General features: G+C 42.1%; 1 protein-coding gene across 2 annotated transcripts in view; it reads left to right on the top strand.

The window, feature by feature from the left end:
- spg11 (SPG11 vesicle trafficking associated, spatacsin) overlaps positions 1 to 20,155 on the top strand; it is a 34,124-nt gene that overhangs the window by 7,237 nt on the left and 6,732 nt on the right. For both annotated transcript variants that reach the window (XM_067590699.1, XM_067590700.1), the window contains exons 7-31: positions 968 to 1,113; positions 1,203 to 1,332; positions 2,407 to 2,562; positions 2,673 to 2,848; positions 2,970 to 3,146; positions 3,249 to 3,320; positions 4,523 to 4,650; positions 5,509 to 5,684; positions 5,795 to 5,990; positions 7,326 to 7,529; positions 7,652 to 7,758; positions 8,259 to 8,404; positions 8,641 to 8,805; positions 9,178 to 9,244; positions 10,011 to 10,173; positions 10,368 to 10,576; positions 10,739 to 10,847; positions 11,031 to 11,190; positions 11,302 to 11,580; positions 12,617 to 12,817; positions 14,539 to 14,646; positions 15,199 to 15,364; positions 15,644 to 15,858; positions 16,843 to 17,587; positions 19,056 to 19,195. In XM_067590699.1, coding sequence (XP_067446800.1) covers positions 968 to 1,113; positions 1,203 to 1,332; positions 2,407 to 2,562; positions 2,673 to 2,848; positions 2,970 to 3,146; positions 3,249 to 3,320; positions 4,523 to 4,650; positions 5,509 to 5,684; positions 5,795 to 5,990; positions 7,326 to 7,529; positions 7,652 to 7,758; positions 8,259 to 8,404; positions 8,641 to 8,805; positions 9,178 to 9,244; positions 10,011 to 10,173; positions 10,368 to 10,576; positions 10,739 to 10,847; positions 11,031 to 11,190; positions 11,302 to 11,580; positions 12,617 to 12,817; positions 14,539 to 14,646; positions 15,199 to 15,364; positions 15,644 to 15,858; positions 16,843 to 17,587; positions 19,056 to 19,195 — 4,541 coding nt within the window. The remainder of the gene's footprint in view (positions 1 to 967; positions 1,114 to 1,202; positions 1,333 to 2,406; positions 2,563 to 2,672; positions 2,849 to 2,969; positions 3,147 to 3,248; positions 3,321 to 4,522; positions 4,651 to 5,508; positions 5,685 to 5,794; positions 5,991 to 7,325; positions 7,530 to 7,651; positions 7,759 to 8,258; positions 8,405 to 8,640; positions 8,806 to 9,177; positions 9,245 to 10,010; positions 10,174 to 10,367; positions 10,577 to 10,738; positions 10,848 to 11,030; positions 11,191 to 11,301; positions 11,581 to 12,616; positions 12,818 to 14,538; positions 14,647 to 15,198; positions 15,365 to 15,643; positions 15,859 to 16,842; positions 17,588 to 19,055; positions 19,196 to 20,155) is intronic.

The raw sequence follows: 20,155 nt of genomic DNA, 5'->3' as shown, positions 1-20,155 counted from the left end.
AGTAGGTTAGACTAAAAATCTACTATAGTCATCTTTTTACAGTCTTTATAGTCTTTGTTCCTGTTGTTTATGATAACATTTTACTCACCAAATTCATTGAGTTCTTGGGATATCATGAAGGTCATAAAGGTCCAACAGGGCAGGAACACAAACAGTCTCTAAACTTCAGATCTCAGCAAAAAATGTAGTAAAATGTTCTCAGAACTGGTAGGAATTATGGCTGAAACTACAAACTAAGGTTGTTTAAAAAAAGAAGAAGAGTAAAACACATTAGTGCGAGGTTGCAATTAGCCCCACTTTGTCATGAATTGGCAAACATTTGGGTCACAGAAGTAACCATCAGTTTCTCTAAAAGATAATTAACCAGCGATGTTTGAAACACCCAGAAGGTCGTTTTAAAACACTCGAAGCTGCTTTGAATCCAGAATCCTCAAAGACTTTTCTAACCATCTAATGTCTGCTGGACAATAAAAAAGATTTTTAATCCGTTTCCAGAGTTGTGACCCTGTTTTCTCTCTGGTAGCTGGAGGGATGCGTCTTCAGAGGTGTCACTTGGCAAATGAGCTAAAAATATTTTTATCATGCAGCAGATGGAATATTTTTTTAATCCAGATGGTTAGAAAAGTCTTTGAGGATTCTGAAAATACTGTCAGATAAGCAGTAAATGTTTTTGAATGACCTTCTGGGTTTTTAAAACATCACTGATTAATTATCTTTTGGAGGATCTGATGTACGCCGAGACATGAGAGACAGAGGCTGAGGTTAGGTTGCAATTATCTGTTTTTTCTGTGTCTGTCTTTCTGAAAAAGTGTCAGTTTAAATTCCCATTATATCCATGAACTTTTTGTATGTGTGTACTTTATGTTCTCTGCTTCTCTGCGTTAAATATTGTCGTCTTGTAGAGGTGTCTTTATCTAAGTTTAATTCCTGCTGTCTGCTGACACTCGCTGTCTTTATGTGTCTCCAGAGTCCGGCGTGTTCCAGGTCATGTTCTCAGTTTCCCAGCAGGACTTGCTCAGCAGGTTGATGTTGTTCGGCAGTGCGGCAACAGTAGACGCAGTGTGTCACCTGAACAGCTGGGGGCGCTGCTCCATCCCCATCCACGCCCTGCAGGTAGGAAGGAGGCAGCGCTCACCTTCACTGACCACGAAGTGTATCACCACGACCTCCTGGTGACCTCTAGATGGTTTTGTGTTTTGCAGGCCGGTCTGAAGAACCGTCAGCTGGACACGGTGGATTTTTACCTGAAGAGTAAAGAAAATGTCCTGAACCCTTCAACGGCGTTCGGCTCAGCTGATCAACCGGCAGCCTCCACGCTCAGCCTGACAGACAGTACGTGACATCACAAACTCTCCATAAAACACCTTCCTACAATTATAGTCTGCCTTGTCGCTATCATATGAAACTAAACTAAAGCCCAATAGTTACATTTAGGAGCCAATATCAATATTTTTTAAATATCATAGTTTGAAAAAATCAGGTTGAAATATATCAGCCAGTTTTTATTTTTCTAACATAAACACATTACAAACATTTTGATAAGAATTGCTTCAGTTTGGTTATTAAAGAACAAAGGAATAAAACAGTATTATATAATAATACTGTTATATAATAAAACAGTATTATATAATAATAAACGTGGTTAATTAAAATTAGCAGATCATATTGCCCTTACAAAAAAAGCACATGTGAAATTCAGTCTTTCACATGTGAACTGAGACATTTCACATGTGATGTTGTGATTTCACATGTGAACTTAAAATTCACATTTGGAAATCACATGTGTATCTTAAAATTCACATGTGAAAAAAGACAACATGTTTTTAGTTTTACATGTGAAAAAGATAATGTCACATGTGAAGTGAAACATTTCATAAGATGTTGTGGTTTCACATGTGAACCTAAGTTTCACATTTGGAAATCACATGTGTATCTTAAATTCACATGTGAAATGTCCGAAAACCACATGTGCCCCTGAATATTTCACATGTTAAAACACATGTGAGTTATCACATGTGAAACAGCACTTCACATGTGATAACTCACATGTGTTTTTTTCGTAAGGGTGGCCATTTGGTTGGAACCTACTAGAACATCTCAGAGACATATTACCACATTGACTAATGTAATCTTTCATTTTAATCATGTTTTTTTTTTTCTGGCATTTATTTAAAGCCCCTTTTTGTGATATTAGAACATTTATGACTCCCTGTTGTGGTGTCACCCCTCCCCCCATGGATGTAACCCAAGGAATTGATATGAACAGACTGAAAACACATAGATGTTCATTTTTCTACAAGTACAAACTTATGCCATCAGAGTAATCAATCCAAATCTAACAGGTAGTGTCTTTGATAATTGCAGTTGGGTTGTTTATTTTGATATTTTGCTGCTGTGTGTCTGCAGGCGTGCAGGAGTTGTGTCCTGCGTTGGACCTGCTGTGTTCGGCCGTCAGAGACTCAAACAGTGAAGCTCAGAGCCGACAGTTCTCTGAACAGCTGCTCAACATCACCATGAGCTTCGTCAACACACAGATCCGCTCCGTCCTGACAAACACACACCGTAAGACAACACACACACACACACACACACACACACACACACACACACACACCTCTCCGTCCACAGCTGTAGACACAGACTGCAGTTTTAACCCATTTTCATTCATGCAGACGAGGACGCGGACGTGCAGAGCTGCGTGGACGTTCTGGACCGGTACGTTACTGAACTGAGGCGCTACATGAAGAAATTCCCCTGGCCTGCAGGGGGCGACACCTCCAGCACCGACAGTACTGCTCCTGCTGAGGAGGAGGCGCAGGAGGACGAGTGGGAGCTGCTGTCCACAGAGGTGACGTTTAGTCACGTAGTTTAAATTTCTGTCTTTGTTTTTATGGGGTTTTTTTGTTAGGAAAAACGTTGATTCGTGTTCATGTTTTCATCAACTGCGTCTATATGTTTGCGTGCTGCAGGAAGTGGTCCGTCAGTCCATCCTGACCAATCAGATTCCCAGAGCTCAGGCCGTCCTGAGGAGGCGGAGCCAGCCGGAGCAGCGGTTGTCGTCTCTGAGGACGGAGGGTCTGCGTCAGGTCTTCTCGTGCCTGCAGCAGCGAGACCTGCAGACCGCCAACACGCTCCTCACCAACATGGTGAGCCTGATTTATACCCTCAACATGTGAATAAAGTTAAACTGACGGGTGACTTTCATCATCGTGATCAAACATTAAACTGCAGATATTTTGTTTTCTCAGGGTTTCAGTGTGAAGCAGCAGCTCCACAGTATCTGCCTCTACACCGACGACAAGGAGCTCAGGGAGTTTGTGGTGAGTCTGGCATTTTACAGTAAACACAGTCTTCTTCACACCCGACAGCATCGTTATTTATACATCTGTTTAAACGTAAAATACAGTTTAATTCAGCTTTCAGTCTTTTTGGGGAGGCAAACACATAATTATCCATAAAGGCCACATTAATTAACACCTGTGTGGATTTTCCATAATTCTTCCTACAAATATCATCCAAATCAAAGTCATTCAAATGTAAACAATTTATGACATGTGCTGGTATCAGTGATGCTGCAACATTTTCACTTCAATTCAAAATAACTGATTTGTCTCTTAAGCAGTAATTTGAAGCGAGTTTGCCAAGACAATTCATTTACACAAATAAAAATAAAACATAAAAATATAAATATGACAATGTCAGAAAGAGTTGAAATAAGTGCAGAACAAAGATGTCCTCATATTTAAATAACTTTGGTGGTGGTATGTGTTCTCTAATGATCTATTTCAATAAGTTTCAGTTGACAGATTACACTTTTTTTGGAGGTTTTTAAGAATTGTTTGTGCTTTTGTTCCATTTTATTAACTCCAAACTGCCCAGTATTCAAGCTAATCAGTCCCTCCAGGGTTTCGCAGAGTTTTTTTGTGGTTATTGCGGCCAAAAATGCAGCGGCTTTTCTCAAAAATTAAAATCTGTGATGTTTTATCTGCTCTTTCTGCAGTAAAATTGCAGGAATTGGGAAAAATTGCAAGCAAAAGAATATAAAATCATTTTATTAAAACTACTATAAATGAAGGATCATATGTAATCACTTCCTTTGGTCAAACGCATACTGCATATCACAGAAACAACTTTATTACAGTGCTGATTTTTTAATTTATTGTCTGAACATGAGAACAATGGGCTCAAAGTTATATAAAAAAAGAAAATACTGTACTTGAGTTCCATTTATATCCTTTCTGAATGTGCGATGCGATGACGTAGTGGTCTTTTACTTTGGCCGTGTCATGCAGAAAGGTTGCAGTAATTTAGCAAAATTGCAAGCTCTTGCAAATATTGCAAAGATTTCTTTAATTTGCGTTAATTATTGCGATTGCAAATTGCAGTTTCCTGGAGGGACGGTCTAATGTCAAGTTTTTTTTAAAAGCTTCCTGAAGAGATGAGATTTTTCCTGACAGCAGCACCTGATTTACTGCCTCCTGCTGTACGTCTTAACTAGCGCTCTGATTGGTTGATTGCTCAGGTTGAGGAGCTGTTGAAGAGGAGTTACTTCCCTGAAGAGGAGATGAAGAGTGTTGAGTTCATCAGGGAGATGGAGAAGCTGGGGTCACTGCCGGCGTCCCGCTGCCCAGCGAACGCCACGTCACAAAGGTAAAAGATGAATACACTGAATCTCATAACACTGTATGTGAACAGTAGGTGGACTGAGCTTCAATGTTGCTATGGTAACTATAGCCATGGGATGTGCTGCATATTTGCAGTCTGGCTCCCAAGGTTCTCTTTTCCTTAATTAACTAATTTCTTAAACCCAAAGACAACAAGTACAACAAAATTACACACTGTTCACAACAGCATGTTACTGTATGCAAACATAACTGCAGCTCTCTTGCCGAAATTAAATCATGAGAGACAACTTTCTCAAACTAAATCGTGATAAATCCGATATATAATCATCGGGAAAAGAAAAAAAACATTTGTAAACCAAGTGTTCAGGGCAGCTGAAACCTTGGCTTTGTCTCACGTTCACCTCAAGTTTTGGAACTTTGACCATGTTTAACATCTGACATCATAACAGTATAGTAATGACAAAAAAAATCACAATAAGCTTAATATGTCCCCTTTAAAAAAAACTCCAGCACATCCAGGAGCTTTTTTTAACTTGTTGTATAAAGCGTTCTGTACATAAAATGTATTAATATTATAATTATTATTTAGTTCACTCTAAAACTAGCTGTTTATGATGATGAAGCACTCAATAGTAAAAACTTCATCACCTCTCTGATCTCTGTCTGAACATGATCATCATCTTCTTCTTTGACTCCTCTAAATCTTCTCTTTATCTTCCACTTTCTGTCCTCTTGGAGTGAAGTCCTGCTGAGTCTCTTGTGTTTAGACGTTTGATGCTTCTGGGTAGAAATGAGGTCTTGACTGTCTCGACTCAAAGAACTTTAAAAAACCTCACCGTTCTCTGAGTTACCTGGTTCATCTGTTCTTCCTCCTTCTCTCCAGGGTGGTTCAGATGGTCCGCAGGGAGGCGGGAGGTGAGGAGGTTCTGGAGGAGCTGGTGGGACGGAGGAGGTCTGACGAGGAGGAGGGGCTCTGGAGGAATCTCAGACTGGACTGGGTGAGGAACTGGGACCAGAGCAGTCAGACCGCCGTCCTCCTGTCCAGACTCCAGCACACAGGTAGAGACGCTACATCACCAAAAGCAGAACCAGGATCCCGATGTGGTTCTTAAAGGTCTTCATTTCATGATTGATTCTAATTTTCTTTCTCTGTGTTTTTGCTCCATCAGATTTGACTTCCTGTGACTTGGCGGTGTTGTGGCGTTACCTCACCGCCCTCCACGACCAGCGCCGGGTGATCGACTGGATCCAGAACGGCGAGACCTCCGGCGCCGCCCGGTGGCCGGAGTTAACCCCGGAGCTGGTCAACAACAACACGGTCTGCAGCAGCTACATGAAGGAGAACATCCTGGACCTGCTGGCCAGGTACAGCAGCCATCTTCCTCTCCGTAACCGTTCATTACTCCAGAGATGTTGAATAAGTTTAAAAAATAATAGAGCAAAACAATAAATCTCTAAGAATCTGTCATGAGAGGAAACAGAGAGGCTGAACCATGAAATGTGCAGGTTTCCAGGTTTTTAATAACAAAAAACACACATTTTTTAAAAACATTGTCATGCAATTTTATTTTTTTCAAGGATAAAAATGTATACATTGTGCAGAATTTGCACAAGAAGAGAGAAATCAATATTTCCTGGTCTTGACACCAGGAGGAGACACATCATCAAAGAGAGAAATCACATTTTTCTATGTGTATAAATCCAAAATATTTCATAGTAGAGAAGATTTTTCTCCAGATCACCACCTAGAGGAGACTTTTTGACTTTTTCGATGCTGGTATATGTTTGGATGCTGATGACACAGTCAAGAATCTGTCACCTGGAAACAAACAAAAGACAAAAACAAGACATTTGAGGACGTCAACTTTGGGTTTTGGGAAACAGTGATCGACATTTTTCACCATTTTCTGACCAACAGATTAACTGACAAAATAATCGACAGATAAGTTGATAATTAAAATAATAAGAGAAAATCTATAAACTGTTGATAGGACACCAACTGCAAACAAGGTCAATTATTACTCTCTGTATTAAATCCATGAAGGTTTTATATTTGTCAAATTTTCCCGGAGCCTTGAAACGTGACTTCAGTGTTTGTGATGTCATCCCAGTGTAAAATCTTTTTACTATTAATAGTCTAGTGTTGCGCCAGGCGAGCATCATTCGAGGTGAATGGACGCCATCTTTGAGTCCAGACATCATGAGACATCCATAAGAACAGCAGCAGAGAGGAAGAGGAGAAAAAACATCAAACAGCTGAGCAGCAACGACAGACACTTGAAATGTTACTACACGCCAAAAGAAAGAGGAAATTATAACAGCTGCAACTATCTTCGATTAACATGTTTAGCCTATAAAATGTCAGATAACAGTATTTATAATCATTTCCCAGAGCCCAAGGTGACGTCTTCAAGTAACTTGTTTTGTCAGTCGGTCTAAAACACTTTTATTTTCACTTGAAAGAGCTGTACAACAAACAAATGCCTCAAAAAATACATCAAACTAAACACTCGTGTTTGTAGTGTCACTGATGAAGAGTCGCCTCCGTACAGAAACGACCAGTTCAGATAAAACAAAATGTGCCCCATTAACAACAAGCATAACACTTTCTCACAGTCACGATTAGTGGAAACACCTTTGACCTCTTTGTGCTTGTTGTTCGGTTCGTTTTGCGTTATGTGTGTGTGTTTTTCCTCGTAGGAGAGGTGTGTTCATCCCAGAGGAGCTGGCAGACCTGGAGCAGCTGTTGTGGAGGCTTGCTCAGGGTGGAGGGGCAATGGCTTCGTCCCCGCCCGTCCCACAGTACCGCTCCCCCCTCGGACTCGACCTCCACAGCCTCTTCATCACCTTCTGCCTGGACCGCGGCCTGCAGTACCTGCTCTACAGCTACCTGGAGCACTACAGGTGTGTATCTGCGTCTGTCTGTGCTAGCTATTCGCTTCGTTAACAGCTGCTCTGATTGTGTTTCAGTTTCATTCAGTTGATTGTAAAATATACATTAGTGAGTTAATTATCTGCCTCCACAGGTTGACACCCAGAAACTGTCCCCTGCTGGCCAATCAGAGCCTGTCTGAGAGTCAGCCCTGGTTTGAGATGCTGGTGAAGATCCAGGAGATCACCAGAGATCTGTCAGGTACGAACAGGCTGCTGATGGACTGTCTTTTAATTTAGCAATTTAGATTTGATTATTTTGATAACATTAAGTCAGGCACATTTAGTTTTTTAGTTTAATATAATTAGTAGTGATGAAAAGATTAAATAACATTTCTGATAAGTGATTCATCATTTAAGGTAAAAACATTCTCATTACCATTAGTTGCTGCACTACTTTATTTACTTATGTTTAGTTTTTTAAAGATTGCACAAAATGTTTATAGCAAGAAAAACCTATTTCAATGTTTTGGTACCTGACTGTTGTTTTAAGACAGACTTGAAAAATTGTGAATCCTTTAATCGATTAATTGAGGAAATAATCTGCAGATTAATATGAATATGAAAATAATCATTAGTTGCAGCCTGATGTTATTTATGTAGCTACACTAAGTATACTTTAACTTAACTACACAAACATCTAAACATCACCAGAGTCTGTTCGTTCTTCCAGACTGACTGAGTCTCTGTCTGTTGTTGTAGACCCAGGACTGGTCTTCCAGGCCAGTCTGACCAGTGCTCAGGTGCTGTTACCAGGCAGTCAGGCGTCTCTCAGCAGTCTGCTGTTAGAGGGACACAGTCTGCTGGCCCTGGCTGCCATCATGTTTGCCCCCGGAGGAATCGATCAGGTAAACATCAACTTTAATCTCACCTGCTGACCAGGACCTCTGATCCCACCTGGTTTATTTCAGACGTCCATATGTTCCTCTGATTCTGCTGTAATGTGAGACAAGATGAGAGGATTTCAAAGATTTAATTTATCCATTTAATTTGTCTATTTTAGCTTTTGTTGAAGGGTTCCGTTATCTAACTAATATACAGCACGATGTTCAGGATGATCTGTATATGTGCGTCCTGTGTGCAGGTGGTGGTTCAGGGTGAAAGGTCGGGCAGGTCGGAGAGGACGGTTGACCCTCAGCTCCTGAAGATGGCGCTGGCCACCCACCCCAAACTGAAGGCCGCCCTGTTCCCCGCCGGGCCTCGAGGAAACAACCAAACCTCTGATGTCTCCGTCTACCACCTGCTGCAGGTAAACTCACACCTGTCGGCCTGTAGTTGGCTTTAATGTTGTTACAGTCAAGACAAGTCAAGTCAATTTTATTTGTATAGCCCTAAAAAAAAAACCTTCAACAGGGAAAAAATGGAAGAAACCTCAGGAGGAGCAACAGAGGAGGGATCCCTCTCCCAGGACGAACAGATATGCAATAGATGTTGTGTGTACAGATTACAGAAATACATCAGGATGACAAAACTATAATGGATTTATAATATATATGAAGAATGTGATCAAGAGGATGCAACTTCCAGATGCCGCCAAAACAGATACGACCTGAAAATAATGTGTATTTCAGTGAATTTGAAAGTATATAAAGTAACTGTATTGACTTTGTGTGTTTTCCAGTCGCTCCAGCCTCTGGACCCGTCCAGGCTGTTTGGTTGGCAGGCAGCAAACACCCTGAACTCCACCGGTAAGCTCTGAAAACATAGAGGTCATCAGTCATGTGACTGTGCAGCCCAGCCTGAACCACCTACTCAAAGAACATTTCAACGCACGTGTGGTCCTGGTTTTATCTGAACTGTATGTCTTCAGATTCTGGTCTTGTTTTATGTAGCTTTATTAAAGTCGTAGTAGTAGTAGTTGTACAAGTAGCAGCAGCAGAAATAGTAGAAGAAGAAGCAGCAGTAGTAAGTTATAGTAGCAGTATTAGCAGAATGAGTAGTAGCTGCAGAGGGAGAAGTAGTGTCAGCAGTAGCACCAGTATAAAGTACTAGCAGCAGCAGTAAAGGTAGCATTAATAGTAGGAGTAGAAGAAGTTGTGGTAGCAGTAGTGCCCATAGATGTAGTAGCAATGGTAGAAGAAGCTGTAGTAGCGTGTTTAGTAGAAGAAATAGTAGTAGTTGTAGCTGCAGTAGGAGGTGGTAGCAGTAGAGGTAGTATTAGTAGCAGCAGATAGTAGAAGAAGTGGTGGCAGCAGCAGCAGAAGTAGCAGAGGTAGTAAATAAAAGGTGCAGAAGAAGAAGTAGTAGTAGCAGGATTAGCATTAGCATTAGCATTAGCACCAATAGAATTTGTATCTGCAGCTCTTTGTAGAAGTAGTGGCAGTATAAGTATTAGTAGTAGTGGCACTTTGATAAATATTTGATAAAGTTAAAATCCAAATAAGACAAAAATAGAGCTTTAAGGTTGAGTAAACCTGTGCATTATTTTTTTGGGGTGGTTGTCTGTCTCCATAGAAACGACGGAGCTGCCCCATTTCTCCAGTCCTCACCTAGTCAACAAGTTTGCTCTGGTGGAGAACCTGGACTACCTGTACTACCTCCGTCATGGCCGACCGTCCTTCGCCTACGCCACCTTCCTGGTCCAGCAGCTGAGCGGCTGCAGTGACGTCAAGCTGCTGTGAGTACGACACGCTTCTCTTCCTTCATCTAATCCTACGAGACGCGCTTAAAACGATGGCTTCCAACCTGGAGACCACGAGATGAATTCATAGATGGAACAAGAAAGAGGATAAAATGTTGTCCCGCTACACTACTTTAGTAACCTGTGTGTGTGTGTGTGTGTTTGTGTGTGTGTGTGTGTGTGTGTTTCAGGCTGCAGCAGGCCTGGCAGCAGGTGTACAGGTTGGCCCTGCAGTGTTTTAACGTGGCGTCCGTGACGTCGGCCGCCGTTTGTTTCTGCGAGCTGCTGGGAGTCTGCAGCCTCAAGCCGAGAGTCGACATCAGAGCCATGAATGTCATCCTGCAGCACTGGAGCCAACACAACACACACACCGCTCCAGCACAGCATCTACACACACTGGGTAAACACAACACACACACACACACACACACACACACACACACACACACACACTCCAGCACAGCATCTACACACACTGGGTAAACACAACACAAACACACACACAGCATCTACACACACTGGGTAAACACACACACTCATCCTCCCTGCTGACTCTTTTCAGTGTCTAAAGGTGTAAAGCTGGTGGAGGCGGAGCCCGGAGCAGCGGAGGAGCTGATTGGCTACCTGGAAGCTGCAGTGACAGACAGTCTGGAGCAGAAGGGCATCGGGAGGTAAGCCCCGCCTCAAACCTACTGATGTCATCATTAGGGTCGCAGAAGACACGCTCGGCCACACCAGAAACAGGCAGAACAGAATTTACATGCATATTCTTGCAAAGTGTTTGATGCTGGGTGTTTGGTTATGTGCTGCCTACTGAGAGTGTGTGTGTGTGTGTGTGTGTGTGTGTGTGTCAGGTCGTCCTACGAGGCGGCTCAGGAGTGGGCGTTGCCTGTACAGTTCTGTCAGCTCCACCGTCTGACTCTCAGCTCTGTTTACCCCGTTCACTGTGCGGATGACGGGCAGTTCATCCATTTCCTGTTGTTTGTCCAACTGCACAACTTCCCACCGCATCAGGTGAACACACACCTCCACAACATCCTCCAGATTAAAGCTGTATGACATAACTTTGCACAACAGCACCACCATGAAGCTTACTCACAGCTTCATGCCTGCTGTCTTCCCCAGGTGAGGTCATTGGCAGCTCAGTTTGGCCCCGCCCTCCAGGCCCACCTGAGCCTGGCGTTTCAGGACCTGCAGGTGTGCAGTCAGAGGAGGGGCAGTGGTCCTGAGGAGCAGACTGGGTCTCTGAACACTGTGGAGGCCCCAGGTTGCCCGGAGCACCCCAGGGAGCTGTTCCAGGTGCTCCTGCAGAGTCAGGAGGAGGCGGCGGCCTGCACGTACCTGCTGCAGGAAGCACTGGTGCAACGCTGCCCGACACTGGCTGTACTGGCTGCCTGTCAACAGGTAAACTGATTAAATACACAGAGTGACTCCTGCTACTCTACAGTAACACTAAAAGGTTGTGCACAGTTGCACAGTTATGAAAGAAATGCTAATCACTGGATGATTTTTCCAAGATTTTCTGTGTCATTTAGTGGTAATTTGTCATTTGATTAAACACACCTTAATTTTAGAATATGCACCATGTGAGTGCTTTTTTTTTAAAAATTAAAATAAAATTGACATGCAGTGAACCTTTTTTGCCAGCTACTTAACTGTATGTGTCAGATCAGACTCAGTAGTGGCAGATACACAATATTAAAGCACTTGGATTGAAATCAGGGCCAGAAAAAGGACATCTGGAGTTAGAACAGCTATTTGAGTATCTTATGGGTGTCAAACACAGACACTCTAGCTGGTGTCAATCAAACGCAGACACCGACACACCCCTCTAGCTGGTGTCAATCAAACACAGACACCGACACGCCCCTCCAGCTGGTGTCAATCAAACACAGACACCGACACGCCCCTCCAGCTGGTGTCAATCAAACACAGACACCGACACGCCCCTCCAGCTGCTGTTAATCAAACACCGACACACCCCTCCAGCCAGCAGAAACAAAAAGCATTTCTGATATTTCCCCAAAAATATGTTTTCTTAATTTTAATAGATAAAAAATATTACAAATATGTTTTAAAAATGTGTTTGGGGATGATTAAATGTCATTTCAGTTGAACTTTAAAATACAAGGATCTTGCTCCAGATGGGATTTTAATTACTGGAGGACCAGCGAGTTCACTGAACAGTAGGTCATTGAAGCTGTAATTATTACTGGGGTGGGGCTGAAAAATGACCAACGGAGGCGCTGCAGACTGGAATAAAATCACTGACCAGCACAGTTAATGTAAAAATCATCACACCTCCCCTAGAAAAATAAGTCCAGTCTGAATGGGCCTTAAAACTAATATACGTTTTTATCTGGAGACTCAAAATCTGGTGTCAATATTAACACTGTTTATGAGGTGTTTCACCGTGTTGTCACTCCTGTTTGATTGACAGGTGCCGGAGCTGCTGCCATGCCTGTGTGTGTGGGTGCTCACCTCCGTCGATGATGTCACAGCTGAGGAAGCCACCTCCCACCTGTCAGAAGCCCCCGAGCACCATGAGTGGACCCTGCATGACCTGTCAATCATCTGGAAGACGCTGCTGGGGCGGGGCCACGTCAGGCCACTTCTACGAGGCTTTGAGCTCTTCCAAAGGGTAAAAACCTGAGAAAAATTAGATAGTAGTATGAGATCAAAGAAAGAGAGTGAAAACATCAGATGAGTGCACCACAGCGTACCTCTCTTCTGTCTGAAAATGTGAAGGTCACCTGTGAATGTGAAGTTATCTATTTTCTATAAAGAGTAGAAGGTTATTGCACGTCTGACTTATAAAGGTCAGGTGCCCAATGAAAGAGTCATGAAACGTGGTTCAGAAAGGATTATACACACTGGATTAGAGCTCCCTCCTTAATACTATACATAATACAGTGTGACATTTCCAGTCTCTGCCAGGAAAAAACTGCTTCCTTCACAGAATATATCATACAACACACTTTCACACTCGTACTGTTGCATGAGATACTATTAATCCAAAGAGAAGAGAGTCCTCGTCCTTGAAGCCTTTTTTTTCTTGTAAAAGTGAAATATGAAATAATAACATTAAAGCCGAACATAAATCCCACATTAGTGTATCTTGTCTATCAGTCTCTCACTCTCCTGTCAAGCTCTTGGACACTATCATTATTTTCTCCAGCAGTTAGCATTTGTCAGACTGTCGTTTTATCTTTTTGAGCTCTTGAGTCCTCGCTGTGTTTCTGCAGTAAAGACGTCGTCATGAATTTATTTCCTCAGAGGCAGAAAAACACGTTACAAGAGCCTTCAGAAACTCCTGCAGGTTAAACTGAGCTGACCAAACACTTAAAGTGCTGACTGACTCTTAACAGCTGCAAGAAACTCACTAGCCTAGCAGCATTAACGCTACAAACAACCCATAATGCAACACTCTGTAGGAACAGCGGTACTTTCTCCATTCAAGAAGAATCTCTGATGTGAAGAAGGGCTGCAGCTAACGATTATTTTCAGTGCCAATTATTTTATCAATTAATTGATTGTTTCATCTATAAAATGTCAGTAAATATTGAAAAATTCACGTCTTCAGATGTTTTGTCTGAGCAACAGTCCAGAAACCAAAGATGTTCAGTTTACTATCACATATGACAAAGAAAATTGTCAAATTCTTATATTTAAGGAACTGGAGCCTTTTTCCTTTTAAGAAATACGGTTATTTGATAATGGAAAAGGTTGCCAATTCATTGTCGATTGACTAATCAATTAATCAACTAATCGTTGCAGCTCTATTGAATGCATAATTGTCTCATCCTTGAATATAAGGTGACCTCCACTTTTTTACGTAATATCTGGAACAAAATATCATCTTATATTCGGGCAAAAACGGTATTCCATCTTTTCATTTGGGAAAAGTCTTTTCATGACAGGACCTTTAGGGTTTTATCAGCCACTTGAATGTTTAAAGTAAAAACATGTAGTTTTTGCTAACGCTGGCTAACATTAGCCATCATAAACTACTGTCATACCAGACCGAATAAAGGTGCGTTTGTTTGCATCTGAATTGAAGAATGTGACGTCACCTCTTTCATAATGTACAGTACCAGTCAAAAGTTTAGACACACCTTCCCTTGTGGCTGGTGCTGTACACAGTCTGACTTTAAGGTCAAATGTAACATCAGGGCTATATCGGGATATTTGGTTTTATGTTCTTGTTTTTGATTAATGTGAATGTCAGATTATTATTGCATAAAATAAAACAGATTCAGATTTAGTGCGCAGTAACGGGCAACTAATATGCAGATAAGAAGTTCAAGTTATGACTGTTTGACATCTTTGTGTTTTGTTTTGTTTTGTTTTGTTGTCTCTCAGGACTGTCCTCTGGTGTTGGTGTTGAGGATGTTCGAGTTGTGTTGTGACTACAGGAACTTCTCTGAGGCCAAAGAGAAGCTGCTGGACTTCCAGAGGACGCTCATCGCTGTAAGTTCACTTCATTCATTAAAAATGTATAAAATCCACTTTCAGAAATGGAAAACCTGCTTGAGAAGATAATCAATCACTGTGAACATGTTGTATGTCTTATGTTTCACCTTTTTCTTGATGTTGTTGCGAGTGGAAACTGTTCTGAAGAGACACTGCATTGATGGTCCCTTTCAGAAAACTCACATATCTGAGATTTGACTGTCAGCTGCCACACTTTTCATTGTTGGGAAATAAAGCAGGAAGACAGACAAAAAGAAAATGTTGTGGGAAGGAATATGGTAACTGTGGTTGTTTGGTGCTGAGCAGGTAGTGTACAGCGGCTTTTTAGAGCTTTTTCTCTGAAAACGACGCTATGAGAGCGCTGAGAGTGAACCAGAACAGTAAAGTTGCAGCCGGACAAATAAACAACGAGCTGAAACTCACTATAAAGCCGAGAGGAGCTGCAGATAACTCTCTGTAGGTTCATCACTACGAGCCACACACACAACACACTACACACTCTGAGCTCATCCTCTCTAATCGGCCTTCTCTTCTTCTTTGCTGATCTAGCTGAGAAATGGCAGCCCGACGCCCTCCGGTGGGCTCCCCCTGCAGTGGGTGGAGAGCCAGGCCTCCGTGCTGCTCCTCACTATGCTGCAGCGCTGCTCCTCCCAGTACGACCTCCACCGGCTGCTGCAGCTCCTTGCCGACGTCGACAAACTCCTCAAATCCAACGGTGAGACCTGAGAGTCAGAGCAGGAGATGAAAGGGATTAGTATTCGGCTTTATTAGCACTTTGGCAAACCAATTTCCTGCCTCTTAATCATTTTTTTTAGAGCTGATACAGCTCAGCTGCTCATTGACATCCAGCTGCTGTCCTCTGATCTGTCTGTAGGATTAGTATACTTCACACTAAAGCACCAGTTTCTGCTGAAGTTTAGAAAAAACTTCTACTTTTTATTGTTTCTTTTATTTAAAATTGTTATTATTTGTCATTCTGCTGTGTTCTATGCAGGTCCAGACTTCAGAAAGCTGAGTCAGCTCAGTCAGGTGCTGCAGGGGTCAGAGGTCAGCGTTTCTCCCAGGCTGCTGCAGTGCAGTTCTCCCTCCGTCCAGCAGGAGGAGTTCCAGGCCGCAGTGGACGCTCTGCAGGCCAGGGGGCGCTACAGCCAGGCCAGACAAGTCGCCCTGCTGGCCGGCCTCCCCATCCATCGCCTACTGCTCAGCCAGGTCTGCTCCACACCCAGATTTATATTTACATCTTAGATTCTGATTTAACATTCAATTTACATTCACATTCATATGTACATGAATATTTTACATGTGGCTTTAATATTTAACCATGCTAGCAGCAGTGTCAGCTGACCCATCACGTTCAGACAAGATCCTCAGAGGATGAATCCTACTCAACCAATAAGGTTGACTTTTGTTGTTTAGACTGAAATATCTCGACAATTATTGGGTGGTTTGGCATGAAATTTACATCAGATATTCAAGCTTCCAAGAGGAAACAATCTAACCACTCTGATGATCCTCTGACGTTTCCTTTAGCACCATCAGCAGGTCAAAGTTTCCACTTATGCTGTGATATATTTCAACCTTTTGATGGTACAAAATTTGGCCCAAACGTTCATGGTTCCCAGACGACTGACTGACTTTTGACTGTTTTTTGTTGCACCACCATGACGTTGGACTTTCTAGTTATTTCTTGAAATGTCTCGACAACTATTGGATGGATTGTCATGAAATTTGGTTCCACTTAGGATCAGGTGTAATAACTTTGGTGATCCTCTGACTTTTCATTTTGCACCATCGTCAGGTCAAATTTCAGTCATTGTGTCCAGTAGTTTGGTTTATGACCAAATAGCTGCAAAACTCATCACATTTCCATCAGCTTCAGCTGTACTTTTGCAACATGCTTCTGTACAATATGATCATAACTGATAACACTGATGCTTCTCCTAAGGCTGCATGAATGGCAAAATCATATCATGGTCATATTGTGGGTCAGAATGAACATTCTCACCTCTGCAGACGGCTGGAATAGTTCTGCTTTTACATTTTATATTTCTTTGTTTAAGAACAAACATCTTACAAGTGTAGACATGCTTATTGGCTTTTCAAAGATAATAGATTATATATTTTCATACATAGCTGGTGACTAGATTTGATTCACTTGATTTGGATGTTTGATGTGTTATTTCTTCCATGTAGCTTCTCCAGGAAATAAACTCCCAGAGGGCCAAGCGGCAGTGGGGGAGGTTGGAGACTCGCGTCGGTTTCTGGAGGAAGTGTCACGAGCAGCTGAAGGCCGACAGCACCGATCCAGAATCGGCCTCCCAGTTCTTCCTGTCGCAGGCCGAAGCCGAGCCCGCCGGCTCGTCGGCGGCCGCGGAGGCTCAGGCTGAGCTGCTGGATGTCCAGGAACGGTGCCTGCTGCTGGGGCTCGCCGCTCACTGGCTCTCCCTGGACAGCCCGGCTCCTGTGGACAAAGTGGAGAGCCTGGAGAAGAAGCTGTGGATGAACCGGGTCCGACAACACGTCCTCACAGTCGCCATGGAGAAGGAGAGCGTTTTCAACCTGCCGCCGCCCGCCGTCACGCCTGAGATGAACACATACGAAGTGCTCATGAAGGAGTTCTCCTTCTCCAACATATCAGACCTGAACACGGAGACGTGTCTCAGTCTGGAGGGACTCCCGGGTCCCACCGAGGAGCAGGACGGGCTGAATATCAACTCGCCGCTGGGTCCAGAGGAGAGGAGGATTCTGGCTGTGCTGATCGGTCAGTTATTAGACGAGGGCAGCATCCATGAAGCAAGCCGGGTGTGTCGTTACTTCTCCCTGTATCACCCGGACATGTGGGTGGTGCTGCGCTGCCGAGGCCTCGCATCCGGAGAACTGAACCCGGAACCACAGGAGGAGACGTCAGAAGCTCCGGAAAGGAGACTCATGACTACCTGTAAGCTTAAACTACAATCATTAACCATGAATACTTTAAGTCCCTCCTCCTCAGTTGGATGTTTGAGCTTCTCTGTGCAGAGTTTGTTTTCACATTTCACATCTCTGCTCACCTTAAATCTTAGTTTACGTCTCGTATAAGCAGGATTTATGACATCACAACCAGTTTGGAGCCAATCATGGTCCAGTATGCAGCTTACACAAGTGTGATGTGGAAACTTGAGCCTCCAGTGCACAAACACTGAGACTTTACAGAGAAAGAGGAGACAGCAGGAAGACTTTTACAATGATTAATATTTGCATGTTCATAGATTCTGAATTTTATCTGAGGAAGAAAGGAAAAAAATTTCTTTGTAATGACCGTTAAACAATAGAGACCGGAGCCGAAGTCTCAAAATTTAACAGAATTTATTTTCTTGTACAAGAAGGAGCGTTTCACAGTGCAACACACAGAATGAGGTTACAAAGAAAAAGGCTCCTCAAGAGCACCTATAACAGGGTTTTATACACCTTAAGTGGGCGTTACAGTTCTTCTCTTAATCTATCAAATACAGACTTATAGATAACATCATGTCTGTTTTCACTTCTCCTGCCCAACTGACCCCCAGATGACATGTCTCATCCTGTCTCCAACGAACTTTAATTTCTACATCTTCCTCTTTACAAATATAATACTGAACTTCCTTTAACCTCAGCTGATGAGTCTGCTGATGCTGCAGAGTTGCAGGAACAATTTATCATGATCTAGATAAAACAGTAACACTCATACTCAGTGTAATCATCAGTTTTATAACAAACAAGGTGGAAAACTATATCAGACACAAATTAATATTCCAAGCACAGTATTGAACTAAATGTTACTGATTGTAATTTTATTTCAGTGATATCAACCTCACAGCCTGTTCAGTTAATGAGTTCGCTAATTAATGCTCCTACAAACTGAAGACATCAAGCTCTCCACTGGTGAATGCAGAATATTTATTACCAGAATTACATTCATTATATTCTGACAGATTTAATCGATTTAATCAAGACAATAATCTGATGAAGAAACTCAGAATAAACTACAAGTTGAGGAAAGAGTAAGAACTGGGAAAAATTGCAAGAAAAGGAAAATAATGCAATTTTTTTTTTTTTTGTGCTAATTTTTAAACTTATTTACTGAACATGAGAACGATGGGCTCAAAGTTATATAAAAATTAAAATAATGTAATGGTCCAAATCACAAGCAGTCTGTTGATTTGGTCATTTAATGTGAAAAAGCAGTAATTTAGCAAAATTGCAAACTCTTGCAGATATTGCGGAGATTTCTTGAATTTGCAGTATTTGTTGCAATCGCAAAATCACAATTTCCTGGAGGTTCTGACTAATCTAGATCCAAATCCACTGCCTTAGAAACAGTTTCTGTATCTAAACAAAACATCCATTTTTCTTTCTCATCAGTTTCTTTTTCTCTGCGTCTCCTGCAGCCACCTCGTTCAGCAGCTTGTCGTCGTTCGTGATGCTTCCTGAAGACGACGTCGCTGTGCAGCTCCAGAAACTGGTGGAACAGTGTCGCCACGGCAACAACTACTGCAAACAAGTCCTCAGCCTCTACCAGCTCTCCAAGGTGCCGTCCATTAATCGTGTTGTTTGTAAAATATCAGAAAATATTGAAACATCACATTTTCCTCACGTCCTCGCTGATGTATTCAATCATAAAATCATCATTTAAAGGATTGGCATCAACTAAGTGGGACAAGTGACTCTGAATTCCAACATCTTGATTAGCAAAATACATAAATTGACAACAGAACAGCATTTTACCAGTCAAACAGACTCAGCAGGAGCAGAGAACCAGCCTCTGTGTCTGGTTAGCTAATGTAGCTATGACTTGCTATGTTAACGTTAGCTAGTCGATCTGCTGACATGCAGCTAAATGATGGACAGTGTGCAGGATTTTTTTTTGGTTCTTTCACAACTATTAACACTCAAAACAGATCAGAACATGCAGAGAATCTAAGAGACATCGAGCTGCATTTAAAATAATTTCCAGTCAAACTGTCTTAAACTTTTATTTCTGGAGTTTTTAGTGTGTTTAATGTTCATTTACAGGCTGAACAAACGCTTCACTGTTCAATTTGTTGTTCGGTTCGATAAAGTTTGATGATTATTGTGATAATAATGTTTACTCTGATATTTACTGCAGATAAACAATATTAAAGGAATCAGATCAGGGTCATAATACTGTCATGAGAAATAAATATAATATCTCTTTATTGTCAGCTGTCTATATTGGTTCATTTCATTATTTTGGGAAACAAATGTTAAGCTAGTTGTACAGAACGACTTCCTGAGCTTCAGAAATATACTGGATGTTATTAATAATTCAACTTTGGTGTAAAGCAGAGCTGCAACGATCAATCGGCAACTGTTTTGATGATCGAATAACCGTTTTAGTTATCGTTTATGTAAAAATGTCCTGGTTTCAGCTTCTCAGATGTGAGGATTTGATGCTTTTCTTTGTCATAAATGACAGTAAACTGAATATATTTTGGTTTTGGACTGTTGGTCAGACAAAACGAGGCAT

This window comes from Thunnus thynnus, chromosome 5 (genome assembly GCF_963924715.1).
Source record: "Thunnus thynnus chromosome 5, fThuThy2.1, whole genome shotgun sequence".
Classification (NCBI taxonomy): domain Eukaryota; kingdom Metazoa; phylum Chordata; class Actinopteri; order Scombriformes; family Scombridae; genus Thunnus; species Thunnus thynnus.
This window is presented reverse-complemented; position numbering and strand designations above follow the sequence as displayed.